The 15,062-nt window shown below is 45.3% G+C and overlaps 1 protein-coding gene across 5 annotated transcripts in view; it reads left to right on the top strand.

The window, feature by feature from the left end:
• arap2 (ArfGAP with RhoGAP domain, ankyrin repeat and PH domain 2) overlaps positions 1–15,062 on the top strand; it is a 454,954-nt gene that overhangs the window by 285,985 nt on the left and 153,907 nt on the right. For all 5 annotated transcript variants that reach the window (XM_078546079.1, XM_078546088.1, XM_078546071.1 and 2 more), the window contains one exon: positions 13,320–13,422. In XM_078546079.1, the coding sequence (XP_078402205.1) occupies positions 13,320–13,422 (103 nt within the window). The remainder of the gene's footprint in view (positions 1–13,319; positions 13,423–15,062) is intronic.

Genomic DNA, 15,062 nt, shown 5'->3' with positions numbered 1-15,062 from the left:
AGAATGCCCATCCTCTGAAGCCCATCTCTGCTGTGTGTGTGTGTGTGTGTGTGTGTGCACGTGCATGCATGAGGGAATTCTTTAGCTAGAGATAGATAGTTATACTTCCCGATTACAATTGTGTGTTAACCAGTACTTGCAAATTTTTTAAAAGAAGTTTCCTTTTATAATAAGCAATCATTCTGAGTTTATTGAAAGAAGCCTGGTTGAAGACTCTCTTATTCTGGACAGCAGTAGAGGAAATAGACAATTGGCTATTTTGGTGAGAAAATGAAACTTTAAAATTAATGGTACAGCCTGCGGAGTAGTGCGACTAGATCATATGCACACTCCTGCCATCCTTGTCATAACAGTCTCCTTATTTAAGGGGGGGGATATGTTTGCATGAAGCAGTTTAGAGAAGCTTGAAGTGGTTGTCTTATGAGGAACGGTTGAGCAGCTTGGGCTTAAACTCATCTGAGTTTAGAAGAATGAGAAGTGATCTTATTGAAATATGTAAGATTCTGAGGGGGCTTGACAAGGTAATTGCTGAGAGAGTGTTTCCCCTTGTGAGAGAATCTAGAGCTAGGGGTAGAGTTTCAAATCGAGGGGCCTCCCATTTAAGATGGAGATGAGGAGGAATTTCTTTGAGGGCCATTAGTGTTTGGAATTCTCTCCCCCAGCGAGCAGTGGAGGATGGGTCATTAAATATATTCAAGACTGACTTAGACAGATTTTTCAACTACAGGGGAGTCTAGGTTATGGGGCACAGGCAGGAAAGTAGAGTTATGGCCACAATCTGATCAGCCATGATCTTTTTGAATGACGGAGCAGACTTGAGGGGCCAAATGGCCTACTCTTGCTCCTATTTTCAGGTACTTATGAGGTAGTTTGGGAAGAGCAACGAGGGGAATTTATGTACTTAATGATACAACTTTAAAAGAAGCAGAGAGACTTTTAGATTCTGGTATATAGATTTTTTTTAAAACAACTGAAAGCCAATGGATCCCAGTTTTTATAAGCAGGGATGTTGAGCACAAAAGCGAAGAGCTAAAAACAAACCTATTCAAATCATTAGTACAAATATTGACATCTTTTCTTCAGGTACAAAACAGGTGCTGAACATCCAATTTGGTGGGAGGGGCACACACAAATTATGCGCCAGCTGTATGCCATGCAACACATTGGTAAAAGCATAAAATCAAATGACCAAGACACACCCAAAACCTTTTGCACCTATTTGAGGCCCTTTGGAAAGGACTGCCGGAGGCTGCTATCAAAAAGGTTTTTGCTGAATGTAGAGCCAGCTCCAATGTTGTACCAAAGATGGCTGGTGAGTCCTGCTCGGCCTCTCCCGATGGAACCCCACCTTCCAAATCACTTTCCCCTCTTTCCTGGTCACTTGCTTCCCAGCCAATCACCAGACTCTTGTCTCTCAGGACACTGAGTGCCACTGCATGAAAGCCACAGCCCTAAATGAATATCCTCTTCAACAGCGAGCTGCACAGAGATGCCCACCAGATATCTGCAGCTCGCTTGTTTCATATAAAGGCAGAGTGCCCCTTGGGCCTAACTGGCCCAGAGCAGAGATCATTCTCACTGGATGTTCTTGCCAGCTTAAACCAATTTCTCAGTCATTGTGTCCTGTTTTGGGGACCCAGTTTTAAGAAGGATGTTGATGACATGCAGAAGAGATTCACAAGTTGATGCCAGGAATGAGAAGTTTCAGTTATGTGGAAATAATAGTGAAACTGGCACTCTTTTTTATTGCAACAGAGAACAGTAAAAGGATAACTGCTCAACATGTTTAAATGGGCTCCTAAAGTAAAGTGAAGCAAATCTATTTCCGTTCAGCACTGAATGGTAGAGGGAGTAAATTTAAGGATATCAACAAAGAAATGAAGGGCCATAAGACTGTAAGACATAGGAGCAGAAGCAGGCAATTCGGCCCATCGAGTCTGCTCCACCATTCAATGAGATCATGGTTGATCTGATAATCCTCAACTCCACTTTCCTGCCTTTTCCCCACAACCCTTGATTCCCTTAGCTGGATTAGGAGATTATGGAAAGAGTTGTTAGAATATAGATTGCCCTATCAAAACCAATTGAAGAAGTGGAAGCCATAATATCTTTTTCAAGGGAGGAGGATAAATATTTTAAAAAGAAACATTTTGAAGGACATGGGTAAAGAACAGTGGAATATGTCGCCTAAGTGCAAAGCTCTTTCAGAGAGTTAACACATGTTCAGTGAGCTGAATGGTCTCCTTTGGTGCTGTAAAATTCTCTTGATTTCAGCTGGGTAACCTAGAGAAATAGGGTACATCAGAGGGAAGAAGCAGAAGTCAAAAATTAAATTGACTGACTCATACACTTTGTTTCAAAAACATTAAAGAAAGCCCAGGGAAAGTATTGTTTAGTCTGTCAGCCTAATTGTGAAAGGCAAATTCTGGCAGTGGAAGTAACCCAAGATCACAGGTAAACAAAAAAGGTTTTTGATGTTGATTATTTACTTGAGTAACTACTTATACCACAGAATCAAAGTTTGTTGATTTAATTGATTTAAAGCAAAGCAATCATTCTCATCACTCAACTAGGATTTAAGCTCCTTGTTACCTAAATATTATTTCTATTGCTAACTGAAAGAGGTATGCAACAATATGATTTTATAATGGTGTGATGCCACTGCTTTTAACATCACTTTGATGTAAATGATGGGTAATCAGGTAGCAAGCTTCGGTCCATATATTTAATTGCTTGCAGAAGATATCTCTCTAATATAACCGTAGTTTCTGATACCCAGCAGCTTTTGACCCTTGGACACTGACAGCTTATTATGGTGGATAAAAAAAAAATCTCACTCATACACTTTGTTTCAAAAACATTAAAGAAAGCCCAGTAAGAGTATTGTTTAATAATAATTATTATTTAGCCCATCTACCTAACTGTGAAAGGCAAAGCCTGACAAAAAACTAATGGATATTGTACCCTTTTAACACGTCCACTTCCAGCAAGTAAAGTATGAAAAGGTTATTTTAAAATGAGAATTGCACTTGCAAAGCAGAGGTTAATTTGTGTTCTTCAGCACTGCTTATTAGCAGAATCAATGGTAGTGCAGTTTAATCAGGAAGAAATAATTCCCTGAATATTGTGTTGATTTTTGCATTAATCCTTTGAGTATGTAGTATATTTTCAAAAATAACCCATTAATAGTATGAGGTGAGAGCTTCTGAATTCACTGAATATTGCATTGCATTATCAAATATTTGGATTAACATACGAGTTGCTAATTCACTGGGGCAGGTTTTTGCTTCTACCGCTAGGGTAGGTTAATCTGGCATTCCTTTGAGATGATTAGAACATAAAGCAGACAAGTCCTAGGAGGGGCAGGTCATTCATTCTGCCAAATTACTGGTGAAGACAAAAAAATCTGCCCCACTGCATTCTTCTAATAGAATCAGAATAATTTAGGGCATGTCTTAGGGTGGAATCGTCCCAGATTTGCACTGTGCGGTAGCCGGTGTGAAAAAAGACGTTTTAACCTCTGGCCACAATGGTGGAATTTTGCGCTGTATCGCCCACTCATAAATTACGAAGTCACAGGAAACATGCTGGATCGCTGGCGGGCAGCCTCTGATTTGCCCACCACGCCATTACCTTGCTGCTTCCTTACTCAGGGTGCCATATTTAAACTGTAGCCGCGCACACGGTTCTCAATGCTTACAGTCCAAGAGTGCTTCAGTGAAGACATGGCCCTAAAAGCCAAGAATAGCACAGCCCCCCGAATCAATGACGCATCCTTGGGATGGAGGCCCGCCGTGATGTCCTCTATCCCTGCTCTGGCTGCAGGAGGCCCATCAGTCTCACCACTCCAGCTTGGAAGGTGGTGGCAGAGGTGGTGAGTTCCAACACTACACACAAGGGGTCAGCCATCCAGTGCAGGAAAGGATGAACGATCTCATCTGTGCTGCCAGAGTAAGTCAACCATCTCATCAATCTCAATTCACCTGTTCAGAAGCCCATCGCACATTCACTGGCATCTCACTCACTGCCAGCTCAAGGGACACCTCCACTCGCTCTCTCACACCTACCCTCACATCACCTCCTCATCCCGTCCATGGTTCCACTCAGCACACACGCACCCTCCTCATTTGACCTGGCATGCACCTTGCTCACACTCTCTCCATCTGTCTTTATTCAGGACAAGATCACACACAGTCAGTGGGAGAGGTCCCAGACCTCGGAAGTGCCGGACATCAAGGTGCTCATTCCGTTCGAGAGTCGCGCATTGGAACTGACCAGAGAGTATCTGGACCGTTCCTGCGACGACGGTGAGGTTGACAGAAGGTATCCACATGAAGATGTTGCACCACATTATCCTTATCAGTGCTACTCTGAGTCCACTGTTCTGTGCGTACGTAGCTGCCAAGCACTAATAATCTCTGCTTTCTCTCGAAAGCACATCTGACATTTGCCTTCAGGCAACCTCGACCCCAACCCCAGCACCGAGGACCGCACCATTGAAGACCCATCACCGCACTCAACCACACCTTCCACCAGCGCAGCTACACACACCTTAATGCGACCTGGATGTAGAGCAGCCTCGGGATCACAATCTGCTGAGCACAGCACAAAATCTGCTTCACAGCAGGAGGAGGCAGGGACATCCGAGGTCACCGGCACTCAGAGGACTGCTGGAGGCAAGGAATCTGCTGAGTCCAAGTCAGATGATGAACCTCTGAACTCCGTCCTCAATCAGTTGCTGGAGCTGCAGCGACAATCATGGGAACATCAGGACTGGATGTCAGCTGCATTGCTCTGATTGCAAGGGACAGTGGAGGAATCCATCCGTCTCAGGTCTGAGGTGATAGAGCCAGCATGCGACGCACTGAGGTCAACACTGGCAGGATGGCGGCTGCCATGGAGACGTTGGTCCAGGACATTGGTCCTGCACTGCAACGTGGGTTGCGCTCTATCACTAACGCCATAGTTGGCCTCCAACACTGTCAATACGAGAGGGGTGTGGGGCAGCTCGATCTCATTCCAGCTTCCCCTTCTTCTCAAGAATTCAGCCAGGGGCCATTAGGTACCCATCGGGAGGAGGACCAGCAGCTCAACACTCCAGGGTCATCCAACCAGGTGACTCCGGGAATGTCCGGCTAATCCAAATTCCCTCTTCCTGCGACCCCATTATCTCCAGCTCCACAGGCCCAGGTGCCCCTGGGCCACAGCAGGTTACCCAAAGCAGGCCAATGCCTTCCAGGTCTCAGCCCTCCAGAGGACGCCTGCCAATGTCATCACAGACAGGGCGCAGCAGTCAGTAGGCTGCCTCCACCTCCGCTGTGGATGTCAGGGGAGCACCAAGACATGGCAGCAGGGTTAGGAAAGTTAAGAAGATGTAGTTGCACCATGTGGACACAGGTGTTAATCATTTGTACATAATGCTCGCTATTGTAAATAAACTCCCAAGAATGTCCCCTTGTCTAAGGCTCCTTGTTATGATAAGCAGTGTTCGTGTCATAAAGATGTGAAACCGTGGTTTCTGCACAAGATAAAGGCAGGTGTCTCAGTCCAGGGCCTCTTCCCTGTGCAGTGTGTAACCTTCAGACCAAAGTGATTGTCCGGCCTCACACTCCCTGGACACATTACTGATGCCTGCACCTCGATGTTGCTGGTCATTGCTGCCAGGATGTTGTGGGCAGGCGTGACAGAGTTCCGACATTCTCTCTGTGTGCTCTCAGCACCTTTAAGGTGGGGCTACCCCCCCACCCCCGCATCTGTTCATCTATGTCTGTTGATGGTCCGGTCCTGAAGGGGACATTTACTGAAGGCTGCCAAAAGAGCAGTGGTACTTAAAGTTTCACTGTTGCACTTCTATGATATGACCCCGATCACAGAGTGCAAGTGAGCTGCCCTCAGCCAGACAGAAATCAGACATTCACAGAGGCTATGTGAAGATCTATGGAGTGTCCTCACTGCATGTTGTCATCATCCTCCTGGAATCTAGTGACTATTAGGGCCTCCGCTGTGTCTCTATGACATGAGCCTGAGCACTGAGGGTATGTGCGCTGCCATCAGCCACAAAGAAGTCAAACGTTCACAGATGCAAGGTGAGGATGTCAGGACTGTCCTCATTGCATCTCATCATCCACGAATCTTGCAGCTATTAGGGACTCACAAGTGTGCCTGCATCACCTGGCCAGTGAGATGGCCTCATCGCCTTCGAGGACCTCATCACACTCATCCTCTTCGACGTCGCTCTCATCGGAGGAGACGTGCGGCTCTTCCATCTCCTCCCTCAGCCATGTCCTCAGCCCATTGCAGCTACACATTGTGGAGAGCGCAGCGCATAACGATGATGCGTAACACCCTCTAGGGACTGTATTGCAGTGCTCCACTGAACCTGTCGAGGCACCGGTACCTCATTTTCAAAATGCCGATAAATTGCACCACCAAAGTCCGGGTCGCGGCATGAGCCTTGTTGTATAGTCTGAGGCCTCTGCATGGTTGTCAGCCATGTCCTCAGTGGGTAGCCCTTGTCCCTGAGGAGCCAACCCTGCAGCTACTTTGGGCCTTGGAAGCTGTCAAGGATCAGAGACCTGCTAAGCATGTTGGAGTTGTGGACGCTCCCTGGGAATCGTGCGCAGACCTGTAGGATGCATTTGTGGTGGTCACAGACCAGCTCAACATTTAGCGAGTGGAAGCCTTCGCGGTTGACATAGTTGGCTGATTAGGTGTGGAGCTTCAGCCACATGAGTGCAGCCAATGTCATTCTGTACCTGTGGAAAACCACAAATCGCTGCAAATCCCAGTGTTCTGCTTCCTGGCTTACCTGATCCTGGTCGAAATGCGCTAAGTTCTGCACCTTCACAAAGATGGTGTCCGTGACCTCCTGGATGCACTTATGGGTGGAGGATTGCGAGATCCCGCACAGGGCACCTGTGGAGCCCTGGAAGGAACCAATGGCATAAAAATTGAGCACCACGATCACTTTCAGGCAACTGGCAGTGGATGCCCTCCATGTCTCTGAGGCACCAAATTCTATGGCAAGTGGATAGAGCCTGGCCTAGTGAGGCACCCACGAGAGACGGCTCACTGTGGATCTTCAGCTGTGTGCACAGAAGGCCCTGCCACCCCTTCATCTTGAAGGTGATGCTCCTCCCATTGGTGAGCCGGCACCTCAGTCACACTCTTCCCCTTCTCCGCTCTCTGTAAACCATAAGGCATACCGCTAGATCACCAGACTCCATGATCTTGATGTTCTCCTCCTGCAGGATGAAAGACAGAAACACGTGGGTTAGCATGGGTGTACTAAGAAGCTCTGTTGGTTAAGTCTGAAGGTCCCTTCGCACATGCTGGAGAGTGCTGGCCACCACTTGGATGGCCAGTGTGTAGTGCCCTTCTTAGCTGTCCAAAACCCCACCCACCTCCGCCGCACTCCACTGGACCAATTGGTGACAGCTCCACCCATTGGACTGCATGCTGTGCTCTCAGCTCAGGCGCAGGCATTCTCCTAACCCACACTGCAAGGCTGTGCTGTTAGCTTGAACCATGGGGGATATTGGTCAAAACCTTAATAAAGACATTGCAAGAGGCTGTTAGCGCCTCCCCCAGTGACTGTGCCATGGCCACCTTTCACAAGGGGATTCTACAACTTGCCCAGTCGGCCAGTTGCTCTGCTGCCCTCTGAAATGCACATTAATTTGCAGTCTGTGCTCGAGGGATGAAAAGTTCTGTAGCATTTGGTGGCATTTTCATGCTTTTACGTTGCTTGAGTGGGCAGGAAAGCTTCAGAGACCCAACTCCAAGCATGTCCATGGAGCTGCTTCTGAACGGTCTCAGCTGTGGAAGAATGCTCACTTTTGACAAGCTTTTCCAAATGTGTGGCTGCTTCCCTCACCCTCCCCACCCCCTCCCCCACCCCCTGCATGTTCTTGTGTACTTCCTTCAGTCTGTGCTGCCTTGCCCCCCTCCCCACCCCACCCCCGGCCCCACCTGCACTGGGGCCCTTGTGCCAGCAGCGCACTGAAAGCCAGCTGGGAAAAAGCTACTTAATTGCCTGTGCCCCTCCAAAATGCGCGGCGCCTCTTCCTTGATGTTCTCCGGGTGATTGTCGCAAACGCTGTGCAAGGTTGTGTGCACTCATCTCAGAGTTCCCCTCGAATTTCAGCTCGCCAGGAGCACGTCTTTTAAAGGCAGTCGTAAATCATGTCGTTCTGAAGTCAGACCGATGTGGGAGGTAAATTTGATGTGGGGGGATGATTCTGGCATGCAGCTACAATGATGAGATGCAAATGCGTTAAAATTACGTTCCAATGTTGGACAGCGGGAAACATGGCCCTCCATTGTCAGGTGGAGTGGATGATCGCAAACTGGTTTCAGGATGGCGTAAAACCAATTTTTGGCCTTCTTGCCATAATGTCCGCTCACACCCGCCATGATGCCCACCGCCAATGGGAGCAGAAAATTCCAGCCTTAGTGTTTCGAGAGTTTGAGCACATGACATCGCTGGAATACTACCTATTTGAGATCCTTCATAATGTATTTTGCCTTTGTTGTTTGTGCTCCATTCATTGCCAAATGGACTAATGGATAATGATCTCTGTGGCATAGTCCATCAAAATGGACTGAGCAAAAGTCCTTAATCACTATGCCTACTTTAAATTGCCCCTCCTGTCAAACAATCATAATACAGTATTATAAGCAGGCAAAGAAAACAACTGTATAAACCGGACAGCGAAATTCATGGCATAACAAAGCAGAAAAAAGCAGCCCACTTGATCGGCACCCCATCTGCCATTTTAAACATTTACTCCCTTCACCGCCGATGCACTGTCTATAAGTCTGTAGTTGCACTGCAGCAATTCACCGGGGCTCCTTGACAGCATATTCTAATCCCATGACCTCTACCATCTGGAAGGATAAGGGCAGCAGATACGTGGGAACACCACTGCCTGCAAGTTTCCCTGCAAGCCGCTTACCACCCTGACTTGGAAATATAATGCTGTTCCTTCACTGACACTGGTTAAAATCCCGGAACTTTGTCCCTAAAAAGCACTGAGGGTGTACCTACACAACGTGGACTGCAGGTGTTCTAGAGGTAGCTCACCACCACCTTCTCAAGGGCAATTAGGGATGGGCAATAAATGCTGGCCTGTCGGTGACGTCCACATTCTGTGAAAAATGTTTTTAAAAGTGCATCATAGTATCAGTAAGAGTTTTGGAGAATGAGGAGGGCATTAGAAGACTTGAGGAGATAAACGGGTTAAGAAATGAGCAGATATCTAGCAGATGTAGTTTAATGCAGAGAAACATGAAGGCAAAACAAGGAATAAGAATATACAATCGCTGGTAAGATGTTTTTGATGCTCTTAGCTTTCTTCAATGCATCAGTCAGAGTGCCCAATCTTGCATCATGTTCTGATCATTGACTTCAAACATGAATAAAAAACCGGGATAAAATCACCTTTTTTCAAGGTCATGATCCAATGCACTTTGAATGCATCCCGCTACTCAATAAACCCTGTTAATAACAGCTTCACATTGATTCTGAAGTTTTAATGAATAGCCCTTGGTGTAACAAGCACTTTTGCTCTTTTCCTGGCTTGCTAATGAATGCTCACTTTTTTCACCTTTGAATATTGAAACATGAATGGAAAATGTTGGAAAAGCAAAGCAGGTCAATTAACACCAGCAGAGAGAAAAGGTTGGTTGTCCCCTCGTCTGAACGGAAAGCAAAGTGAGCTTCTTGATATAAAAATAAAATACTGTGGATGCTAGAAATCTGAAGTAAAAACTGAAAATGCTCATCCGGTCTGGCAGCATCTGTGAAGTGAGAAACAGAGTTAATGTTTCAGATCGGTCACTTTTCATCAGAACTCATCTGCATTGTTGACTGCATCTTTATTTGCATGGTCAGCTCATTTCAACCTCGTTGACAGCTGAGTAGCACAAGATCTGTGCAAAATGGCAATAATGCGCTGGTGGGGGAGGATATTTGGAAATTAGAGTGCAGCCCTATAAAAGTGACAAATGACTGATGATCGCAACAGTAAACTTGGGAGAACAGCAGAGAAGTGGAAACATATGTGGCTCAGTGAGTTGAAGGTCAGGTAGCCCTTGTGAATGTCTGAAGTGATTTTTGCCACATTTGAAGAACGTCTGTCACTGGAGGATGTGGCAGAGACACCAGAAGAAAGGAGCAGCCTGTTGCTTGCTGGCTGAGAGAAAAACAGAGTACAGTTCTTCTGAGGCCAACCTACATGGCCTTCTGGATGAGCTGAGGCAAAAGGCAGTAAAATCACATAAGAATTGTGTGTCTCATGGAGGGCAATTACAGTGACATTAAATGTCAACTCTATCACCTTAGCCAGAACTGCAGGTCGGTTCTGGGAAAAAAAAAATAGTTCAGTGACCTGACAAGGCAATATACTAGCTGCTCACCCACCCTTTTCATCCTTGGGTAGCAGAACATAGGAGCAGGCATGACCCATCTGACCCATGCTGGTGTTTATCCTCCACACGAACAGCAGGAGCAGTGCTAATCGTATGTGCCTGTCATTCCTGTATCTCTTTATTCCCTTTCTTATTCCTTTTCTTGTTAACTGTCTATCTAATTTATTCTTAAATGTTGACATGGTCTCAGCTTCAGTCATTAACTCCAGTTTATTCCACAGCCTGAAAACTCTCATAATAAAAATGAAGTTTCTTCTGCTTTCTGTCCAAAATTCCTTGCATTCAATCTTATATGTATGTCTATTTTACTTAGATTCCTCAACCATTGCACATGGCCTGTTTCTATCTCTGCAGTCCCATCTTATTATCATTTTAAATACCTCCATAAAATTACCTGGAAGTAATACGAGAACCGAATGCTGTTTATATTCTTATACACCTAATGATTAAACTACCCTTTTCTTCCTCTCTCGGTTTTATGGAGTTACTGTTCTTACCCTGACCTCACCTCACTCCATTACCAGCTCCCTCTGTGATATGCTCTCCTTTGCTCCATCCACTTCTGCTTTTGCTTCTCCATTATTGTTGCAAAAAAAACCACCCTTTGTGAACCTCATACCTGGCCCTCAGAATGGGGGCAGATGTACCCCAGTGGTCTCATTCCGACAGGCAATTGGCGGCAACTCAAGCAACACCTTTCTCAGCTCCAACAATCAGCTGTCAAAGCTCCCAAATTCTGCTACTGACAGCAGGTCTGCCTTATTTATTTTGTTCTAAGTTCCCCTGACACATTGTATGACTTATGACTTTTCGCAGTGACAGTGCCATGTGCCCTCATTTTAATATATGTTAATGAGCTCTATGAAGGCGCTAGGTGAATTGTGGGGAGGCCTTGGGGAGAGGGCAGGGTTCAGGCCTCGTGTCGGGTCTGGTCAGGCCTGGGGGTGGTGGGGGGATGTTCATGAGGAGTCAGGCCTGCCGGAATGGGGATAAGAGTCCCATGTGGGTGTGGGGAATCTAGTAGGGAGATAGAAGGGAACTACTGGGCAGGTCCAGGGTGGTGAGGTAGTCCTGAGGGAGTGGAGGGGTGGGGGAGGAGGTCCTTGTTGGGGGTGTGGAGTAGGTCGGAGGTGTGGGTGGGGTAGTCGGAGGGGGGGTGCTGGTGGGAGACCGCCAGGTCTCACCTGGTTGGCGGGTTGCAGAAGTTCCATGGGGGTCAGCCTGGGTCTGTACAATAGTTATTCAGAAGTTAGAAGAGGTTTTAATCCTTCTAACTTTGTCTAGGAAGTGTGGGAGCGGGCGCAGGCGAGCACACCTCCGATTAGCGCCCCCAATTTGGGATGTGCCGCCATTTTATGTGGGCGGGCCAATTAAGGCCCACCCAGCGTGACGTCCACCAGGAAGAGCTATGTGCTCCCTGTGTGGGCGGGGATTCCCTCAGCCAGGAGTGCACTCTTTCTCGCATGCGCATGAAAGAGCACACTCATCTCCCTGAGGCTAAGTGCTACATCAGGAAGATCGGCTCTGAATTAAAAATTGTAATACGAATGAAAGAAAAATTTCCCTGACATGTCCTCTATGTGACATGTCACATGAGTTGGGACATGTCCATAACTTTGTTTGAAACCTTTATTAAAAATTTAAAAACCCTTTTGAAACCTCATCCTGCCCGTAAATGAGGTTTCATGTTTTTTCTGAAGCCTGCCAGGGCTCCCGGCCTGCCCGCCAGCCTTAAGGTTGGACGGGCAGGTCAGTTAATGATTTTAATTAGTTTCTCAATGGCCTCAATAGGCCGTTGACAGGTCGGCGGGCGCGCAGCTGACTCGGCTGCACCCCCACTGACTTAAAAATGGAAATGACGTGGGGTGAGGTCGGGAGTTCCATCCGACGTCACCCCGCGTCATTTTATCTGCTGGCGAGCGGGCCCCATCCCCGCTCACCAACGGGAAAATTCTTCCCATTATCTTTTTCTCTGGTTTAGTGGTTAATAAATCCGCTCTTTTTTTCACTCAAGAAAAGCTTGTTTCATTGGCTCCTTATTGTTCACAGCTTAAATAGTTAAATACAATCTCATTTGGAAAAGGCATATCCTCATGAGAAAGATACTTAAACCTTTGTTTTGACCAACTGAGGAGGTTGAATAGAGGAAAGCCAGTTTGCCCCTTCTCACCCGGTCATAACAGCTTGAAGCAATGTTGCTCCAAAGTAATGCCACTTATATCCCTTCTGGAGGCTATCACACGATGCACCATAATCTCCTGAGAAAATGTAATGCTATTATGAGAATCATCCTTTTTTGTCTTCCAGGTTCAAAACGTAAGTATTCTCTTCTACACTGATCAATATGCAGCTTTCTAGTCCCGCTTAATTTTTTTCACTAGTTTGGTGCTGAAATGCATTTGTGTCATTGTATATGGCAGGAATGAATACGGTGAAAATGCAGATTGGTGATAACACAAAAATATCAATTGAGATGTAAGTGCAGAGTGTTTAATGCAGCTCTATCCCACATTCTTATGCCACACCAATGGTTTGTTTATTGTAATAAGGCTGTTCAAATTCATTCCAGATGGTTCTACATCATGTCTTTATATTTAATTTTTAAAATCTAATTTTTTGCTGCATGTAATGTTGAAATTCAGGTTTCTTATCAAAAGCTTTGAAAAAGGGATGAGTACAGCTGCAGGAGTTTATCTAAAGTTCACTTGAATCTAATAAGTCAATATATGTGACCATCTGACAAGACTTTGTTCAGTACACTTGAAATCCAGTGCAAGAGAATATTAGCATGCTTGCTTTCAGCTTGAAGCATTAAGATTTGTGAAGTAGCCTCCAGTGCCTTATTATTACAAGATTATAATGCTGTTTTTCCTCCTTGTTTGCTTCAGGGTAAGTTCTACGTTTGAGATGTTTTTGCTGTCAGAACGTGTCTTCTCCTTTGGAACTGATAATGTCGAAATTCTAAAAGACTGGACCCGGGCTATCTCCAAGGTGAAAAATAACTTGGAAATACATTTTATGTGTTGAAGGTGCCCATGGCTTTTAGATATCTCGGGAATTTACCTTTTTCCTCCTGAGTCCTGTGATTTTGCATGCTGTTACCATTGACCAATATGCTTCTGGCCCTGTCAATCCCTTTAAAATGATACAGTAAAATATTCTGAATCCATATATAATAAAAATAATAGTAACTACAGATTTAAGAGAGTTTTATTTAAAATTAAATTGAATTCAGCCTATGGCAGTAATGTTATAATCCATGTAATAAAGTTTATTAACTAGAACGAAGTAAAACTGTGTGACATCCTGCCTTTTCTAACTGGATTTTATTTGTAACTCAGTAATGCAATAGTAAGAACACTCAGTCACAATTCCGAAACCACAAACCTTGAGCCCCAGGACTCCCTGACATTTCAATCTGCTGCCTCAATTGTGTTGGGGAAATATCAGTTACCAGCTACCTGGAGCACTGTAGGATGATTGAATTTGCTTTGAAAATAGGCTACAAATGAAAACTGGGAAGAACAGTGAACCTATTTTTTGCCTAATGATCACATCTTGCCCCTAATGATAATTAAGTAGCATTGTTTTACTAGCCTTGCTAATTTTAACATCTCATGCCTATAGATTGTTTGTGGTATTAATGGACAAATGTGTTGCACGTGTATGACAGGCTTCTATCCACTATAGGAAATGCATTAAAAGGGTGGACACAAATGTCACCTGACCACATGTGTCTGCTGATATTGTCAACAGTACTTTCTAGGCTGAAATGGAAAATTTTTATTATACACCTCAACTGGTAAATTCTATGTGAGACCCATAACCCCAAAGTTGGTACCCGACACACAGGTTTTGCACAGCTGGTTGCCACCAGAAGAGAAGCACATTAGGGTTCACTAATAGTGATGAGGAAGATAAGTATTTCTTTAAAACCATGTGTTCTCAGGTGGGAAACCTTAGTGATCTGATATCCAATGACTCAGTAGAAGCATTGCCACAGGAAAGAGCTGTACAAAATTATAGCATGGCTACAGCACAGGAGGCGATTTGTCCCGTCTTTTCCATACCAGCTGTCTCCAAGAGCAACTCCCCTGCTCCCCTGCCCTTTCCCCGTAACCCTGCAAATTTGTTCTCGTCAGGTGCTTATCCAATTCCTTTTTAAAAGCCATGATTAAAGCTACCTCCACCACACTCAGGAATGACCACTCGCTGAGTGGAAATGACCTTCCTCATGTCGACATTGATTTTTTTGTCAATCATCTTAATTCAGTGCCCTCTGCTTCTTGACACTTAACTAATGGGAACAATTTCTCTACAGTGAGACTGCTCATGACATTGAACACCTTTATCAAATCTCACTCAACCTTCTCTAAGGAGAAAAATCTCAGTTTCTTTAATCTATCCATGTAATTGAAGTCTCTGATCCATGGAACTATTATTGAGAACCTTTTCTGCACCCTCTCTAAAGCATTTTACATCCTTTCTAAATTGCAGTGCTCAATATTAGACATTCCACCAGCCAGTCTATGTCTTTTTAAAGTCTATCACAACCCTCCTCATAGTTCACAATACTTTCAAGTTTTGTGTTATCTGCAAATTTTGAAATTCTGCCCTTTACAGCCAAGTCT

The sequence above is a fragment of the Cetorhinus maximus genome, chromosome 1 (assembly GCF_964194155.1).
Source record: "Cetorhinus maximus chromosome 1, sCetMax3.hap1.1, whole genome shotgun sequence".
Lineage (NCBI taxonomy): Eukaryota > Metazoa > Chordata > Chondrichthyes > Lamniformes > Cetorhinidae > Cetorhinus > Cetorhinus maximus.
This window is presented reverse-complemented; position numbering and strand designations above follow the sequence as displayed.